General features: G+C 45.8%; 1 protein-coding gene across 2 annotated transcripts in view; it reads left to right on the top strand.

Moving 5' to 3' along the window:
• The window catches only part of LOC129329123 (zinc finger protein 345-like), a 70998-nt gene that overhangs the window by 29313 nt on the left and 22301 nt on the right, over nt 1-19384 (top strand). The window contains exons 4-6 of one of the 2 annotated variants that reach the window (XM_054978554.1): nt 5225-5304; nt 5406-5532; nt 8647-9894. In XM_054978554.1, the coding sequence (XP_054834529.1) occupies nt 5225-5304; nt 5406-5532; nt 8647-9894 (1455 nt within the window). Of the gene's footprint in view, nt 1-5224; nt 5305-5405; nt 5533-8646; nt 10592-19384 lie in introns of those variants that run through there. The other variant, XM_054978553.1, reaches the window with a different exon arrangement.

The following is a 19384-nucleotide window of genomic DNA, read 5'->3' as shown; positions in this document are numbered from 1 at the left end:
AGCACAATTTGCTGAAATGAAAATCGAATTAAATAAAGCAACCCACAATGCTAATAAAGTGGTAGAAATAAACAACGCAACTCAGATAGAAGTCAAAGAGCTTCAGCGTAAAAATACTTATCAACAAGAACGATTATTAAGGTTGGAAATGGCTGTAAGACAGAGGAACGTTAAATTTAGAGGATTTAAAGAAAATATTAATACAAATGAAGAGCTGCCTAACTTTTTGGCGTCATGGCTAATAAAGCAACTGCAGTGGAATGAAGACGAAGATGAGACTATAAAAATAGAAAATGCTTATAGAGTGGGATCAAGAAACAGCAGCAGGAACAAGTATCCCAGAGACATCATTGCTACCTTTCAAGATGGGAACATTAAGAAAAAAAATTCTTGCAACTGCCAGAGCGAGGGGAGCACTTGACTACAACGGAACCCCAATATTAGCCTTCACTGATCTACCACCAGAAGTACTGAGCAAAAGAAGAGAACTGAAAAGAACATCTGAGGCTCTAAAGAAAGCCCAAATCAACTATAAATGGACTAATCTTGTTCATCTAGAAGTCACATCAAGAACAAATCTACAGAGCTATTGATCAAGAGTCTGGAGAAGCACTTCTTAGAGCCATTGGAATTGACCCCGCAATAGAAATGGAGAGGAACACTCAGAAAAGAAGAATGTTATCTGCCTTATCTCCCATTAAGAATAGCAAAATACCAGTTCGTTTGAATTAGAGGATTGTTCTCAATAAGCAGGGCATAGTTTTTCATGTTGTGAAGTTAATGAAAAAAGCAGTTAATTAAGATATCATAGGGGATTGGGGTGGTAGGGGGGATAGGGGGTAATTGCACTTAGCCCTCATTGTCTTTTCCTGCACTTGGAATTGGTATTTTATACCAATAGCCTGTTAGGGTTTACCTACAGGTCACCGTGTCAGGATTGTCTATATGTGGGGTTTGGGGAAGGGTTGAAGGGGAGGGGGGTGCGGTGGGAGGGAAGAGAAAGTCAGGAGAATTTATGGTTGATAACTATCTTTAGGGGGGAAAGAGGGGGGAGGGGGAGGGAAGAAGGATTTGGTCTGGGAATGTTGTAATGATTCAATGATAGTTACTTATTATAGCCCTTTTTCTAACAATTTTCAAGCATAAGTTTATGGCTAAAGTTAACCTTTTGTGTAACAACTTCAGACTATCTACCTTATATTGTAAACCACAAAAGTCTCACTAAGAATACTTAAAAGCTTTGTAACTATCTCGTATTGTAAGCATTATTAATATTAATAAAAAAATTGGAAAAAAGAATAACTTACAAAGATATGGCAATATTCAAGCACAATTAATAAAGTGCAATATGCTCATCTGCAATGTATCAATAAATATAGGTAAGAAAGCGACCAGCACTTATAAATATAAAGTGACAGTGCCCCGAGTTACAAATAAAGTACAATGGAACAATGAAATATACAAAATTCAAAGGGAAATGCCCACCAAGTTCAAAGGAGGAGTTATTCCATAGTTGAGGTGTAACTGCAACAGGGGTACTAGTGTTTCTGTCCCGTTTCTATTGTCCTTCTTCTGGGAAGTTACCACACTAAAAAAACCCAATTCATATACACAAGCAGGGGTCATTTTGTAGAAAAAGAGCTGGAGGAACTCATTAGCATAACTCATTAGCACAACTCACTAGCAAATGCCACGCCCCTGACATGTGACCTCTTTGGGGAACTGCCAGAACTGTGTTCCTGTGCGTTCCCCCTTGAAATGAGCCCTGTACACAAACAATAAAAATATATTACACAATATGTTGAAAGTTAATAAAGAGTGATGCTCTGATATACTTACAAAGGAAATCACAATTCAAAAGCAAGAACATTCCCAATTCATCTCAGGCATACATCAGGGACAGCAACAAAGTAAAGGAAAAGCTGTCTAATCATAATGAGAAGCCGCTGAGGGAAAACCCTTCCTTCACAAATTTAAAGAGCCGGAACAGTATGCCCATACTGTGATTAAATCAAGTCAAATAACAAGACAAATCCATGTAAATATTTAAACCTGAAGGGGAAATGGTATTTAACTTAAAAATCCACCACGCCTCCTTTCTGAGCAGATCTCTTTTAACGAAATCAGGATTGGTAAATGTACTGACATATAGTACAGTAAAAAGCAAGTCCCTGCCACGATGACCTATCTTTGTAAGTTTGTGACCCTTATTGTTGAATGTCTGACTGATCAATTGTTGAGCCTCTGAGTTCTTTGTGGCGGTCATGTCACATGAGACTGCAGACTTCTTTCATTATTGTTTATTATTTCGTTTTTTTGTTTAGTTTTTTGTTTAGTTATTTGTTCACGGTGCCTTTTGTTGCTTTCATTTCTTCTTCTTCTTCTATCCCCTGGTTGGGGCAGAAGACCCCCTGCTCCCAGCCTTCCCCCTGCCACCACTCACCTGTCAGCGGGGGGGGGGGGAGGGGGGGAATGGGACTCTCGGGGTATGTTCTTGGCGCAGTGTGATGATGTCATTCCTGGAAGTGACATCATCACGCCATGCTGGAAGTGTGCACGTGCTTTGTGTGCACATGAAGACATTCAAAAGGTGAGTGCCGGCTCCCCCTCTTCCACCAGGAGGGTATGGGAAACTGGCAATCCTAATGTGGAGTGTGATATTGATGTAGGATGACAGAAATTGTATTTGACCAATTTTGGACTGTCTTCTTTTTCTTACATTTGGATTGGGTATGCATTGCTCATTCCATCCATCTTTTCGAACTCTCCTGACTTAGAGCAGAACTACAAGTGACGAAAAGCACGTGTTTAGCATGTGAAAAGGTTTACATGTGTTAAAGCTTTTTCCTCACCTGTTCACCACAAAGACTGTGATCACACTGTCTTTGTTCCCGTGTCCTTTTTTGCACGTGTTTCTCCACGGTCCTCCCGCAACGAGGAAAGTATCCCATGAAGCACTGCGGCTTTGAGCATGCTCAGCTCTTTATTCTGATTATTCTCTGTGCGGAATAATTAAAGGCCTTGAACACCAGGTGGCGCTCTTATGGACCTCTGCCGAGGGAGGGGGGGTGGGGGAGAAAGAGAGGCGCCCGAGTGTGCAGGCGAACCTGTCGACTCACCCGGTGCAGCCCTGCTGAGGGCCCCACAGAGCGAGCTCTAGGCTTGCCTGCTCTGCCGAGGGAGGGGGGGTGAGGGAGAGAGAGAGAGGCGCCCGAGTGTGCAGGCGAACCTGTCGAACCTGTCACCTGCACCGGGTGAGTCGACAGGTTCTCCTTGACACTCGGGCGCCTCTCTCTCTCCCCCACCCACCCCTCCCTCGGCAGAGCAGGCAAGCCTAGAGCTCGCTCAGTGCGGCCCTCAGCAGGGCTGCACCGGATGGAGTTGACAGGTTCTCCTTCACACTCGGGCGCCTCTTTCCCCCACCCCCTCCTCCCCGCAGGCGAGTCGACAGGTTCGCTTGCACCCTCGGGCACCTCTGTCTCCCACCCCACCCCCTCCCTCGACAGAGCCAGCAAGCCTAGAGCTTGCGAGTTGATGGGTTCGCCTGCACCCTCGGGCGCCTCTCTCTCCTACCCACACCCCTCCTCCCCCACCTTCACAGTCGGGCGCCTCTCTCTCCCACCCAACCCCCTCCCTTGGCAGAGCCGGCAAGCCTAGAGCTCGCTTGGTCGGCCTGCACACTCGGGCGCCTCTTTCCCCCACCCTCTCCCCCCGGAGGCATGACATGTTCGCCTGCACTCTCAGGCGCCTCTCTCTCCCACGCACCCCCCCCCGCTCTTGCACCCCTACCAACCCGCCTGCAGCTCGGGCGGTGAAGCCCTCGGGCGGTGAAGCCCTCCTTTCAGGGCTGCACCGGGCGGGTGAGCAGGCGCCATGTCACCAAAGTGAGCTGAGTAGGCACAGTCACAGTAAACGCTTTATTATGCTGCTCCACTGACAGAATGTTGAATCACACAGCAATAGAAACAAAACACTAATTTAGCAAGAGTCATCTCATCAAGATTCATGTATGTTTGTAAGGAAAAGCAGTCCTTAAACTGTGCCCTCGGCAAAAGCTGAGCGAGATTCATAAAGGGAAACGACAGTTGAGGTCAGATGAGGCTATTCCCCCCCCCCCACTAACACTCAGATACAATAGCGCCATCTACCTGTTCTAGAGAGAGTGACAGGAAGGTGAAAGCGGAAGCTTAAGAAAATCGACCGTCTGCGAGTGGAACTCAATGGCATCTATATCTTGTTTTGGTTCTATACCTAGTACTGGTGCTTTGAAGTGACGTTTCTCATTCCTGGGATCTTGGTTTTTTTATTGTTTCCTTCCCAAGGAATACCTCTCGTTTGTTTTTTTATAGGTTTGTTAGACAGAGCTGTTCTACCAGGCTTAGGGCTGAGGTTGGGGCGTGAGGGAGCTCCTTTTGAGGGGGGGGGGATTGTAACCCTTCTCCCCCCCGTTGTCCTATGGTTTTATACTTACCTATGGTTTTATACCATCTCCCTCCTCCTGGGCTGTATTGGGCTGTCATGTAGAGTTTTATGACTTTTATGTTTTAATGTGGTTTTGTTACTTGATGTTACACGTTCTGAGCCCGCTTGCAGGGAGATTGAGCTATAAATTTAATAATTAAAATAAAAATAGTAAAATAAAGACCCCTGCCCTGGTTTTAGGAGTTCTCACTCCAGTGGTCTGAAATGTTGCATTCTTGGCCAAGGCGTTTGAATGGGTGGTGGCTGGACAGCTTCAGGCTTTCCAGGATGCGGCCAGTTGTGTAGATCCCTTCCACACCAGTTTGGGCCTGGTTATGAGACTGACACAGCCTTGATGAGCTGCCCTGGGAGATGGACAGAGGGTGCGCCTCCCAGCAAAGTGGGCAGTGGTACTTCACCTGTTGCAAGGCTGCCTTTTTCCATATGTGCCGGTCCAGCCCACGTGCCAAGAGGTTCTGGGATAAGGCAGCTGCGATTCCGTCAGTGAATTTAGAACTGCCAGTTCTTTGCATTTTAGCGTTCTTCCTTCTTAATTCTGTCATTTTTGCACTGTTAGAGAAACGGGCTGTAATTTTTTTATGTGATAACTGTGGCAAGATTGGATGTTGCAAATGTATGGATTCACGGGGAGTTGTGTGTATGAACCAAGAGAGGAATCATTTCCCCCCCAATGCCAGCAACTGAAATGCTAAAAGACTTGGAAAGTTTAGAATGTCTTCCCGTTACCTTTTTCTCCTTCCAGGCGGGGCCTTGAAAGAAGTGATCTGTTCTTTGCCATCTCTTTGCGGAAGACAGAAGGCGGTTTCCGTGTGGCCAGATCGGGTAAGTGGGGGACTGCAAAGCATGAATCTGGGGGTCTCCCTGTACCCCCACCCCTCCCTCCCTGGGTCTGTGCTGCTCACTCCTTTCTCTTCTCTCTTCAGGCTCCGGTGACCTTCGAGGAGGTGTCCGTGCATTTCACGGAGGAGGAATGGGCTCTGCTGGGTCCGGACCAAAGACACCTTCACAGGGAAGTCACGGAGGCCAATCGTCAGGCTGTGGCCTCTCTGGGTAAGGCTGCCCTTTCCCCCCTTTATTCACAGGCAGAAATGGCTCCTATGAGAGTCTTCCTTAGGAGGCTCTCAGTATATATTTGTTTGTAAGTTAAAATGTTGGTTTGTTAACTAACAGGAAAATTTGTGGGATGTCAACGGGGCCTCTTCTTGGCCCTTTCAGAGCAGCCAACAAAGCCAGCATTTGAAATAACAATCATCATAATATTTGTATTTCTATAGGGCCCTCCCCGTGCATTTTACAAAGTACGAAGAAAGATTTCCTTCCTCCGAGCCCTTTACGGTCTGTTTGCATGAGGAGGATAACAGGGTGTGGGGAGGCGGTAAAGGGATACATTGGGGTCCTTCCCCTCTGTTCCTTCTTCTTACATCAGTGTAGGCTTAGGCATGGAGGGCACAGGTAGGAATAGCATACGGTCAAATCTTGAAGAACAAATAGCGTATGTTAGAGCCTTGAAGAGCCAGTTTGGTGTAGTGGTGAAGAGTGGCAGGACTCTAATCTGGAGAGCCGGGTTTGATTCCCCACTCCTCTGCTTGAAGCCAGCTGGGGGACCTTGGGTCAGTCACACCTTCTAAGTGCTCTCTCAGCCTCACCCACCTCACAGGGTGATTTGTTGTAGGGATAATAATAACATACTTTGTAAACCACCGTGAGTGGCGGTTAAGTTGGCCTTTAGGGTGGTATATAAATCAAATGTTGATATTATTATTATTATTACTACTACTGCTACCACCAACAAACCCCACTGTGGGGGGAAATACAATGGACTCTAGAAAAGGGAGGGAGGGAGGGCGGGCGGGCATTCCCTCCTCCTCCTTCACTGATCACGACGGGATAAAGGCAGGGGTGTGGACATTGCCACCAGCCCTGCTCCTGATCTCAGACAGGTGATGGGAGGAGTGGGCTTTGCTACTGACCCAAGCTGAGTGAAGAGGGGAGGGGCATTTCCACCTGCTCCACTCCTTATCCCGGCTGGGTGACGTTGGGTGGCGGGCATTGCTACCTGTTCCACTCCTCATCCCAGAGATAACATACAGAGCTCCCAAACAGCAAACATGGAATGGTATTCAGAACTCTCCATAGTCTCAGAGGATACCTAGACAGCACATTACATATACATGGCATTTATGCAGACAGGCATACATGACACCCAGATGGGTAAAGGGTGGGCAGGAATCGCCACCCTCTGTGCCAGATCCTAGCTGAGTGATCAGTTCAATTGGGGTGGTGGCAGCAGTGTGTTCCAGGCCAATTTGGGCCTGAGTTGGGCCCCCGGTGGAGTGTGGGAGCGCTCATGGGCGGCCACTGCCTGCATGTTGACATCACTTCTCAGCAGTGATGTCATTGTGCGGTTCCGGGAGCGCACTCATGCAAACAGTGAGTGCGTAGGGTACTCAGTGAGTTCCATCACCTCTTCCCAGAAAAAAAGCCCTGTCTAGCGTAATGCTGATCACCACTTTGGGGTCAGGAAGGAATTTTCCTCTGGGCCAGGCTGGCCAGGAATCCTGGAAATTTTTTGCCTTCCTCTGGGGATAGAGCAGGGGTCACTGAGGGAGGTCATGGGGGAGGGGGATTAGGTGTGCATTTCCTGCGTTGTGCATGGGGCTGGACTTGATGACCCTTGGGTTCCCTTCCAATGCTATGTTTCTTTGTGTATAGAATCTTTGCTTGAATTCTAAGCTTTACTGTAACTTGATGAGTCCAAGGAAGTATCTTACCCAAAGATAAGCAGGCAAGGACCTCCTTCCAAGAAGAGGCTCCCGATCAATTCCGCTCCTTATTTTTTTAGAGTTATTTGCTAATATCTAACTGACCTGCTTCTGAGGGGCTCCTATTCTTCTATGAACTTCTTGGTGAAATCCAGCAAGGCTTCCCCTATATTTCTAGCTATATCCATAACAAAGAGGAAATCCTGGCTTTCCCCAAGTATGTTAAACTGCAGCCAGGATCCGCCCGTTCTGCTTAACATCTGATTGTGTGTTATCTGGAGCAGCCATTTGGGATGCAGATTTAGTACTCCAGGAAATGTGCAGAAGAGGGTCTTGCATGGAGGGAATGTGGGTTGAGGAGGGGGGCAGCCAGGCTGGCCCAGAGCTGGCTCAGATGTAGCTCAGACTGAGTGAATAGAGGCCCTTGGTGGGAGGCCGGAGTGCTTCTCCCTTCAGAGGTGAGAGAAAATTGCCAGCTTGCTCCTCTTTGTGCAACACAAGGTGATCGTGGAGTGAACTGTCGCTTCTCAGTTTGGATTCTCTTTTGAAATATAAATGTGGCCCTTTATTTTTTTCTGCTCTTGCTTTCTTCCTGTACTTAACTGATAAGGAAATAGTGTGGAGCTAAAGCCTTTGGAGAGACCCCTGGTCCTTTACTGCACTGGAAGAGAGGGCATGGGCTATGTCTCCAAATTTTGGGGTATCCTTAGGACGGGAGGATTTTTCGATTTTCTTCCCTTTTACAACTGGGGTTGACACTTTAAGGTCACCAGCCAGCTCCAATGAGAATTGCAGTCCCTCAGTGGGCAAGCACATGCTGGAAGAAGAATCAGCTGGCACAAGGGTGGCACGTTGGTGTCCCTTGGCTGTTGCCTAAGGAGCCAGTCATTGGGGGGCACCAGGCAGCTCCCCCCCACCCCTATTCTGCCTAGCCACCCTACCACCACTGGGACTCCCACCAGGAAATCTGAGCAGAGGGAAAAGGAAAAAGGTAAAATCATAGCCTCTTTTCCTTTGAAAATTGACCTCTATAGTGTTAGACAGGTGGAAAGAACTCAAGTTTCTTGTTAATGTTGGGTTACCTATTCCTCTCTCTTCAGACCTTTGGCCATGTGTATGAATGGCTGTCCCTCTCATACAGGGTGCCCTTCTTCTCCCCCCAAGCCCCTCCGTCAGCTCCCCCCCTTTAAATTCACCCTGGGAGAAACAGATAAAATTACTGGTTCAATTCGAAATGGAACATCTCCATTGCACACGAGCTCTCTTTTGACCTTTTGGGTTACTCCACTTGGAATTAGGAAGGAAATGGGAAGGTTAGGGGAACAAATGGCTGTAGACTGTTGGAGTTTTATGCCCCAGCATTCATAAACTTTACATCACATGAGGTTTCTCTTTTGTTCAGCAGGAGGCGTGTGGGAGTCAGCAAATGAAATGAGAAAATATCCAGTGATGGAGAAAGAGGAGCCGTATTCAGATGGGAAAGAGAAGGCTGAATATCATGATACCCCGATGAAGGAGGAGGGAAAAGATCCTTATAGAGGGAGGAATACTTTTGTTCTTGCAGGTGGGAGTGACTCTATATTGGAAAAAATATACAAAGGAGAGAATAAGAATGAAGTCACTGCAAGCAGGGAAAATGTCCTTAACAAATCAGATATTAATAGTCAATGGAGGACATATAACAAAAAGAAAATATTTCAGTGCCTGAAGTGTGAAAAAAGCTACTCTCGGAGTGACAGCCTTCGTTCCCATCAAAGAATTCATACAGGCGAGAAAATATATAAATGCCTGGAATGTGAGAAAAGCTTCAGTCAGAATGGCAACCTTAAATCCCATCAAAGGATTCACACAGGGGAGAAACCGTACAAATGCCTCGAGTGTGGGAAAAGCTTCAGTCAGAATGGAAACCTTAAAACCCATCAAGGTATTCACACTGGAGAGAAACCATATAAATGTTTAGAATGTGGGAAAAGCTTTGGGCAGAGTAGTAGCCTTTATTCCCACCAATGTATTCACACTGGGGAGAAGCCATATAAATGCCTCGAGTGTGGGAAAAGCTTCAGTCAGAATGGAAACCTCAAAACCCATCAAAGTATTCACACTGGAGAGAAACCGTATAAATGCCTGGAATGTGGGAAAAGCTTCAGTCAGAATGGCAACCTTAAATCCCATCAAAGGATTCACACAGGAGAGAAACTATATAGATGCCTGGAGCGTGGGAAAAGCTTCAGTCAGAATAGAGATCTTGCTGTTCATGAAAGGATTCACAAAGGAGAGAAACCATATAAATGCCTAAAGTGTGGAAAATGCTTCCGTCAGAGAGGACGCCTTAATTCCCATCAAAGGATTCACACAGGGGAGAAACCATACAAATGCCTGGAGTGTGGGAAAAGCTTCAGTCAGAATGGAAACCTTAAAACCCATCAAGGTATTCACACTGGAGAGAAACCATATAAATGTCTAGAATGTGGGAAAAGCTTTGGTCAGAGTAGTAGCCTTTATTCCCACCAACGTATTCACACTGGAGAGAAACCATACAAATGTCCAGAGTGTGGGAAAAGCTTTGGTCAGAGTAAAAGCCTTTATTTCCACCGACGTATTCACACTGGAGAGAAACCATATAAATGTCCAGAGTGTGGGAAAAGCTTTGGTCAGAGTAGAAGTCTTTATTCCCACCAACGTATTCACACTGGGGAGAAGCCGTATAAATGCTTCGAGTGTGGGAAAAGCTTCCGTGATAGGAACGGTCTTTATACCCACAAAAGAATTCACACAGGAGAGAAACCATATAAATGCCTAAAGTGTGGAAAATGCTTCAGTAGGTGGGGAAACCTTAATTTCCATCGAAGGATTCACACAGGAGAGAAACCATATAAATGCCTGAAGTGTGTGAAAAGCTTCAGTCAGAATAGCAACCTTAAATCCCATCAAAGGATTCACTCAGGAGAGAAACCATACAAATGCACGGAGTGTGGAAAAAGCTTCAGTCAGAATAGAGATCTTGCTGTTCATGAAAGGATTCACACAGGAGAGAAACCATATAAATGAATAAAGTGTGGAAAATGCTTCCGTCAGCATGGAAGCCTTAATTCCCATCAAGGGATTCACATGGGAGAAACCATACAAATGCCTCGAGTGTGGGAAAAGCTTCAGTCAGAGTGATAAGCTTACTTCCCATCAGTTCTTTGGAATAAGGGCTTCCAGGGTCTTTGGGGCAGTTGTTTTTGCATTTAGTGGCACCAAATTCACACAGAACACAGTCTTCCCTCTAAACTATCAGTCCATCAGCAGATGGTGGGAAATTGGCTGGCACATTAAAAACAATCTTTATGTTCCCTTTTTCCTTTTTCTCTGATGCAAATAAATCATGCTGTTGGCCATTGGTGTTATGTTTTCTTATGCTTTGCAGTCGTGTCCCCCCCCCAATGATTAGGGGTGTTGTTGCATGAATTATTGTGAATCTCCATTGCCCAAGTGCAGGCAGGCAGTTTGATTGCTTGGATCCCACCCTAAGAAGACCCCTAAAAACACCTGTGTTTTCTTCATAAGTTTTCCTTTAGGTGTGGGCTGGTTTTTGAAAAGGCAGCGTAGGCAAATGACTTGCAGGATGGAGAGGAAGCAATTCTAAAGAGGTTTATTAGACATAAGTCCCATGTTACTCAACAGTACTTTCTCCCAGGAAAGTGTCTTCAGACTTGCAGCCTATGATTGAAGTCTGCATATTCTCCTAATGTTTCCAAAGCTGATAATGTGGGGGTGTGTGTATCTCTTCTTGCAAGGACTCACCTGATAAGGAGCCAATACCACTACCCGGGGGGGGGGGGAGGATGAACTCAAGAGCATTGTGCATGTGCTTCCTTGGGAGGAATCCTCTTGGGATCCGATTGGTGAATGCTGCTAAGGAAAACAAGCTATTGATGCCGCTGCGATGTAAGAACCAAATGGAAATGAAACATACAAACTTTTTGGTAGGAGGTGTCATCATAATTTTGTTTCGAATATTCAGTTCACTAGCAACAAAGCCTGTTGTGGGAAAAAATACAACGGGCTCTAGAAAAGGGAGGGTGGGCAGGCAGACATTCCCTCCTCCTCGACACTGATTTTGGCCCCATGAAGGCAGGGAGGGGGTGAGCAAGGCCACCTCCTCTGCACCTGATCCCAGCTGGGTGAAGGGGAGGGCCTTGCAGCCTGCTTCATGCCTGATCCCAGCTGGGTGAAGCGGGGGTGAGCATTGCCCTCTGCTCTGCTTCTGATCATGACTGGGTGAAGAAGGGACAGGCATCGTCTCCTACTCTGTGCCCGATCCAGGCGGGGTGAAGGGGGATGGGCATTGCCTTATGCTCCGCTCCTGATCGTGGCTGGGTGAAGGGGGGTGGCCATTGTCATCTGCTCCTTGTGTGATACCAGCTGGGTGAAGGGGCTGCAGGCATTGCCACCTGCTCTGCTCCTGATCCTGGCCAGCTGAAGAGGAGTGGGCATTTCCTCCTGCTCCACAGCTGATCCTGGCTGGGTGAGGGGGGGACAGGCATTGCCATTTGTTCCACTCCTGATCCCAGCTCAGTGAAGGGGGGGCATTGCCACCTGCTCTGCACCTGATCCAGGCTGGGTGAAGGGGGATGGGCATTGCCTCATGCTCTGCTCCTGATCATGGCTGGGTGAAGGGGGGTGGCCATTGTCATCTGCTCCTCGTGTGATACCAGCTGGGTGAAGGGGGGCAGGCATTGCCACCTGCTCTGCTCCTGATCCCTACTGGGCAAAGAAGGGATGAGCATTGCCTCCTTCTCCGCTCCTGATTCCGGCCGGTTGAATGGGGAGTGGCCATTGCCTCCTGATCCAAGCACCTGATCCAAGCAGGGTGGGGAGTGGCCATTGCCTCCTGATCCAAGCACCTGATCCAAGCAGGGTGAAGGGGGACAGGCATTGCTTCATGCTGCACTACTGATCTTGGCTGGGTGAAGGGGAGAGGGGGCATTGCCTCCTATTCCGCTCCTGATCCCAGCTGGGTGAAGGTGGGGGCGGGCATTTCCTCCTGCTCCACAGCTGGTCCCAGCTAGGTGAAGGGGGACAGGCTTTGCCACCTGCTCCGCTCCTGATCCTCGCCGGCTGAAGATGGGCGGGCATTACCTCCTGCTTCACTTCTGATCCCAGCTGGGTGAAGGCAGGAGCGGGCATTTCCTCCTGCTCCGCAGCTAATCCTGGCTGGGTGAAGGGGGGCCAAGCATTGCCATTTTCTCCACCCCTGATCACAGCTGCGTGAATGTGGGGGGCAGGCATTGCCACCTGTTCCCCTCCTAATCCCAGCTGGGCATTGCCACCTGCTCCCCTCCCCTCCTGATCCCCAACAACTATAGAGCCACCCTCACAAGAACTGAACCTGCCAATATAATACAAGGGCAAACAATGTAACAACAATATACCAAATATAACACAATTTAATATATCAGTGATGAATAGAGGTTCAAAATTGAACCAAACATGAATTGAAGCCCCCAAACACCAGGAGGACACAGGCAGCAATAGTCAGTGCAACATAGCGACGTTTTAAGGTGCAAGGAAAGTCCAGTAGAAATCTTTGAAGATCTTGTTTGAAGACAAAGTCTTTAGATCTTTATGTTGCTAGACTTGTGTGTTTTCTCTGCAGGTGTCCACATCCAACCAAGGGATACAAAGACCCCAACGACTCTACAAGGAGCCAGCAAAGAACTTGTTTCAATCTCTCTTCCTCAGGAGTCGAAAAAGCAGAGGAACACCTTAACTAAAAATAAAAATACAATAGTGGTAATAAACATATACCTATATTCTTATTATGTAACATTCACTTAGCAAAAACATTCTAACAAAGTGAATAAACACAATAACAGTAATAGACAATTACTAGTAATCTTAGGATATAACATTCACTTAGCAAAAACACCCCAACAAAGTAAATTTACAAGCAAGTTTGTAACAAAGCAAAAATGAAGTAACCAAGTAAAGACTACTTACATACAATAAAGCACCTAAAATCTCTGTTGTGGCAACAATGCCTACAAAGCTCAAAAGCCTGTGGGGAAACACCCAACACTCTCACAATATAAGAACAGTTCTTAAAAAGACAGCATACATCCCAAAGTCAGTAATACCAAACTTACAAAAAGCAAGTCATGGATAATTCAGAATTGAGGCCATCAGGTTTTAAAGACTTCAGTCTATATATCCAATAGGATTCTTTACGCGCTAATTCTGTTCGCTGACCGAGTCTTTAGAAGAAGAAACAAGACAGAAAATCGCAACTCATTTTCTTTACAATGAGATTCCAGAAAATGTTCATTGAGTGGAGCTTCAACCACTTGATAGCGAATTCTTGACAAGTGCTCCAAAATCCTGACACGTACAGGGCAGATAGTATTGCCGACATAGAGTTTTTTACACCCACAAATGATAACATAAACAACACCAGAAGTCGAACAGGTGCTGAAAGCATTTAAAGAGACAGTTAAACCCAATTTGTCAAACACAGTGTTGGACCCATCAAGCGAAAAAGGGCATGCAGAACAATGTCCACACCTGTGGTGACCCTTACCAGGTCCCACTGCAGGCTCACGTGGCAAGTCACTGTGGACAAGAAAATCTCTAATACTACGGGTGCGACGAAACCGAATGGTTGGAGCAACATTACAGCCAGGAATATCTGCTAAGAGATGCCAGTGTTTTAATATAATATTTTTAATTTTATGGGCTAGAGAAGTATAATCAAGTGCCCACGAAATACCTGTCTTACTGGTTTTGGGCTTATGAATAAGCAGATCAGACCGGGGGACGCGCTTTACTCTACAAAGGGCTTTCTCAATAATCTCCATAGGGTAACCCCGAGTTGCAAAAGCATGTCGCATTGACTGAGCTTCACGTTTGTAATCTTGGGATGCAGAGGAATTCCTTTTGACTCTTAGTAACTGACTAAAGGGTATATTATCACGTAAATTACGTGGGTGGAAAGATGAATACTCAAGGTAAGAGTCCCGACTTGTGGATTTCCTAAAAGGGCGAACAGAAATAGTATTGTTCCCATCCCGAAAAACAGTCACATCAAGGAAATTCACACAGTTGGGGTGCGCATTGTACATAAACTTAAGGCACGGGTCAAGAGAATTCAGCCAAGAGGCAAAGGCAGGGACAGTATCTTCATGGTCCAAAATGGCTACTAGATCATCAGTATAGCGAAAATACAACACTAATTTGTTACAAAAGGGATTGTTAGTCTGATTATAGATGAATTTGTCTTCTAGATCAGCCATGTACAAATTCGCACTTGAGGGAGCAACAGGGCTCCCCATCGCTATCCCTTTTGTTTGAAAATAAAAGGACTCTCCAAAACGAAAATAATTCTTGTCTAGGATCAGATCTAAAAGTCCCAATAAGAACAGGGTAGAAGGATGTTGATCAGAGCACCTATATAGAATATTTTCAATAACGGCTCTAGCCCCCTCATGGGGGATGCTTGTGTATAGTGATTCAACATCCAATGTAACAAAAACATGGTCACTGTTAACAGGTCTGCCTTCCACCAAGGAGATAAAGGTGGAAGTATTGTTGATGTAGGATGGCATATTCAAAACAAAGGGTTGTAAAAAGGAATCTAAAAATACAGCAAGGGGTTCCAAGATTGAATTGGACCCAGAAACAATCGGCCTCCCCGGGGGAGGTGTAATATTCTTGTGAACCTTAGGGAGGAGATATACCACAGGGACCCTGGGAGAGTTATTAATCAGGCCCCCAAAAACATGATCCGAAATCTCACCCAGGCTGACACCCTCATGCAGAACCATAGTGATCAAGGATTTAACATTGGAAGTGGGGTCAGTAGAAATGCGTAAATAACTTGAAGAATCCGAAAGTTGTCTATTGGCTTCCGCCAAATACATGGACACATCCATCACCACAATGCCACCACCCTTATCAGCTGGTTTAATAACCAAAGATCGATCTGAATTTAAGTGGGACAAACACTCTCTTTCCTGCCTAGTCAAATGTTGGCGGGTGTAAGAACGGCAGGATTCAAGCTGACGTAAATCTCTCTGAACCAAAAATTCAAAGGACTCTATTAAAGGATCTGACACATAAGGGAAAAAAGACAAGGAACTTTTAACAGGGCAGGGATCACAGACAGATGGTGGCTGAGCGGCAAAGAACTTTTAAAATTTAACTTGTCTGATGAGTTTGAAAATGTCTATCTGTGTCTGAAAGGGACGATAAGATCAGGGGCGGCGGGCCTATTGAGGCCAGGTAGGCGGTGGCTGCAGGCGCGGGGTGCCGGAGGGAGCGCCGGAGGAGGTGCGGCGCGCGGGAGTGCGCGCCACAAAGCACCAGCCTCCTATCCCTTCCACCCCGCGCTGCTGCCGCTGCCAGCACAAGCCCCCGGCCAGGCGCAGCCACCGCGGGCAGGCATCTGCGGCGGCGCAGGCAACCAAGCGGGAGAGCTCGGAGGCTGCCCACCGCAGCAATCGGGCCGGCGGCGGCGCGTGCGCTCCCGTGATGATGTCACATGTGACATCATCACGCAGGCTGGTGCGCGCGTGTGCACGCAGGGGCGCCCGGCCGGCCACGAGCGTGGTAAACCCTTGCGCCGCCCCTGGATAAGATGGTGATCCCAAACCTTTATTGAGAACTTGAATTTCAACCTCAGATAAGGTCCGGGAAGACAGGTTGAATACTAAACTTTCTTGCGAGTTCTGTGTGGGAAACGTTGGTTCCCTTTCTCTAAAAAAGTTCAAGAATCAGAGGAGTAAGTCCTACTTCTAAGTTGTCTACTGGGTATTTCATCAGCAGAATGGTCCGGGTCGGAAGCCTCCGACGTGTCTAAATCGGACATTCCCCTCCTAATCCCAGCTGGGCGTTGCCACCTGCTCCCCTCCTGATCCCAGCTGGGTGAAGTTGGGGAATGGGCATTGCCAGCTGCTTTGCTCCTTATCCCAACTGGATGAATGCGGGGGATGGGTCTTGCAACCTGCTCCACTACTGATCCCAGCTGGGTGAGGGTGGGGGTGGGCATTTCCAGCTGCTCTGCTCTGGATTCCAGTTTGCTGACGGCAGGGCAGGCATTGCCGCCTGCTCCACACCTGATTTCGGCCTGGGCTTCCTGCCACGGCATGCTCTCTGGAGGTCAGGCTGCCTCATCTGGGCTTCCCTTCACAGCAGCATCCTCTGTAGCTGCACCAGGGTATGAAGTGAGTTGTCTTAAATACGCTTAGCCTTTTATATAGTAGGATAGTTCAGGAAGCTGCTTTAACAAAACGAAACACTGATTTCTGGCTTGTTTTGTTTTGCACACCCCTAGTAATGATTTGAAGTATTCAACTCAGAAGATTTATTCTTTCAAATTAACATCTTTAAAGAACTCAAAGAGGGTCTGCTACATAAAACTCTTTGAGGGAGGACTTACCTTTCAGTACAAAATATTTATATGGGTTAGTCATTTGAACCCTGAAAGAAACCCTTCAACCTCTATAACTAGCCCATGCGCTCGGTTGCTCAGCCCTCTTGCAAATGTTGTATGTGGCTGAGGTAGCCCCCCTCCACAGTAGAGATGTCGGAGGCCCACAGTCCTCTTACAAAGGGCATTGTTCCAAGTTATCATTTAGTGGAAAATTTTGTTCCAAGTTATCATTTAGTGGACACATGGTCCAAAACCATGGCTATACAACCCGGAAAATCCACAACAACCATCATTCTCCGGCCGTGAAAGCCTTCGACAATACAGGTTTTTTTAATAGATTTTTTTTATTGGGTAGGTCAACATATACATACATTAATACACTCCACTTTCCTCCTTCCCTAGTTATTATATGCCCCCCCCCTTTCTTATATCGACCTCCAACAGTGTTAGGACCATTCTATTTCTTATCATTAAATCTAATTTTACATCTTACCCCTATCATCCCAGGTAAAGTCTCTACATAACTATCTTTTTAAATAATTATCAAAAATCAGTAATTTCCCTTTTACATCCCATTTGTTTTCTAGATAATCTTTCAGTTTCTGCCAGTCTTCTTGAAATTCTTTTGAGTTTTGCTCTCTCAGTTTTCTCGTCATTTTATCCATCTCCGCCATGTATCACAGTTTTTGTATCCATTCCTCAGTTTCCGGTATCTTCTCTTGCTTCCAGTATTGTGCATACAACATCCTTGCTGCCACTGTCATATAAAATAGCAATGTTCTCTCTCTTACATTAATCTTTTCCATATTTAATCCTAACAGTAACAGCTCCGGACTTTTAACCAAATTACCCTTCATAATTAGCAACATTTTCTCATAAATCTTAGCCCAAAAGGATTAGGTTTCTCACACGTCCATCACATATGATAATAAGAACCTTCATGCTGTTTACGTTTCCAAGATTTGTTTGACATATCTTTACTCATATTGGCTAGTTTTTTCAGTGTCAAGTACCATCTATATAACATTTTATAACAGTTTTCCTTTAAATTAACACGTTGATATTTTTAGTGTATTTTTCCACGTATGTTCCCTGGCCTCCATCGTATTAAAATTTATTAAATCTATTTATTAAATCTATTAAAATGTATCGCCCATTTCACCATCTGAGTCTTAACTATTTCGTCTTCTGTATCCCATTTCAGTAACAATTTATACAGCTTAGATAGCATTTTCCCTCCTTCTCCAAACAGAAGATCCTCTAATTCTGAATTTTTTCCCTTAAATCCCACCTTTCTTTTGTCAACTTCAAATAGGTCATTAATTTGTCTGTATTGTAACCAACCATATTTAAAAGGTAGGTCTTCTTGACTCTTCATTTTGTAAGTATTTCCTTCCACCGTCAGTAGATCTTTATATGTTATCCATTCTTCTCCCTTATGTTCAGTGCATGGGTTTATCACTTCTGCTGGGACAATCCACATTGGTCTTTTTCCCCCTATATATTTTTTTATATTTTTGCCAAATTGTAAATACATTCTTTCTTACATAATGATGTTGGAACATACCATCCATTTTATGCTTATCATACCATAAGTATGCATGCCATCCATATACATTATTGAAATCCTCCAGAGCTAACAATTTTTGATTAGCTAAATTAGCCCAATCCTTCATCCACATTAAACATATTGCATCATGATAAAGCTTCAGATTTGGTACCTGTAGTCCACCCCTTTCTTTAGCATCACAAGGTACTTTCATCTTCACTCTTGTTTTTTCCCCCGCCCAGTCAAAGTCAGAGATTTTCTTTTGTCACTTGTCAAATTGTTTCTTGTCTTTAACAATTGGAATAGTTTGTAACAAAAACATCACCCTAGGTAACACATTCATCTTAACAGCTGATATTCGCCCCATCAGTGATAAATTTAGTCTATTCCCGAAGGCTTTCACGGCCGGAGAACGATGGTTGTTGTGGGTTTTCCGGGCTGTATTGCCGTGGTCTTGGCATTGTAGTTCCTGACGTTTCGCCAGCAGCTGTGGCTGGCATCTTCAGAGGTGTAGCACCAAAAGACAGAGATCTCTCAGTGTCACAGTGTGGAAAAGATGTAGGTCATTTGTATCTACTCAGGAGGGGTGGGGTTGAGCTGAGTCATCCTGTAAGAGTTTCCCAGGGTGTGGAATGCTAATGGCGGGAGGCTTCACTGTATCCTGAGGAGGTTCTTTTGCATATGGATTGGTACTTGATGTGCTAATCTTCTCTGCAGGGCTATTGTCAAGGATAGAATGTTTTGTTAGCCTGGTGTTTTTCAGAACTGGCAACCATGCTCGGTTCATTCTTAAGGTTTCTTCTTTCCTGTTGAAGTTTTGCTTGTGCTTGTGAATTTCAATGGCTTCCCTGTGCAGTCTGACAAAGTAGTTGGAAGTGTTGTCCAGTATTTTGGTGTCCTGGAATAAGATACTGTGCCCTGTTTGAGTTAGGCTATGTTCAGCCACTGCTGATTTTTCAGGTTGTCCAAGTCTGCAGTGTCTTTCATGTTCTTTTATTCTTGTCTGGATGCTACGCTTTGTGGTCCCGATGTAAACTTGTCCACAGCTGCAGGGTATACGGTATACTCCTGCAGAGGTTAGGGGGTCTCTGCTGTCTTTTGCTGATCGTAGCATCTGTTGTATTTTTCGGGTGGGTCTGAATACTGCTTGAAGGTTATGCTTTTCCATAAGCTTTCCCA

This window comes from Eublepharis macularius, chromosome 4, assembly GCF_028583425.1.
Source record: "Eublepharis macularius isolate TG4126 chromosome 4, MPM_Emac_v1.0, whole genome shotgun sequence".
In the NCBI taxonomy this organism is placed as follows: domain Eukaryota; kingdom Metazoa; phylum Chordata; class Lepidosauria; order Squamata; family Eublepharidae; genus Eublepharis; species Eublepharis macularius.
Note: the sequence above shows the minus strand (reverse complement) of the source record. Positions and strands in the feature narration are given on the sequence as shown.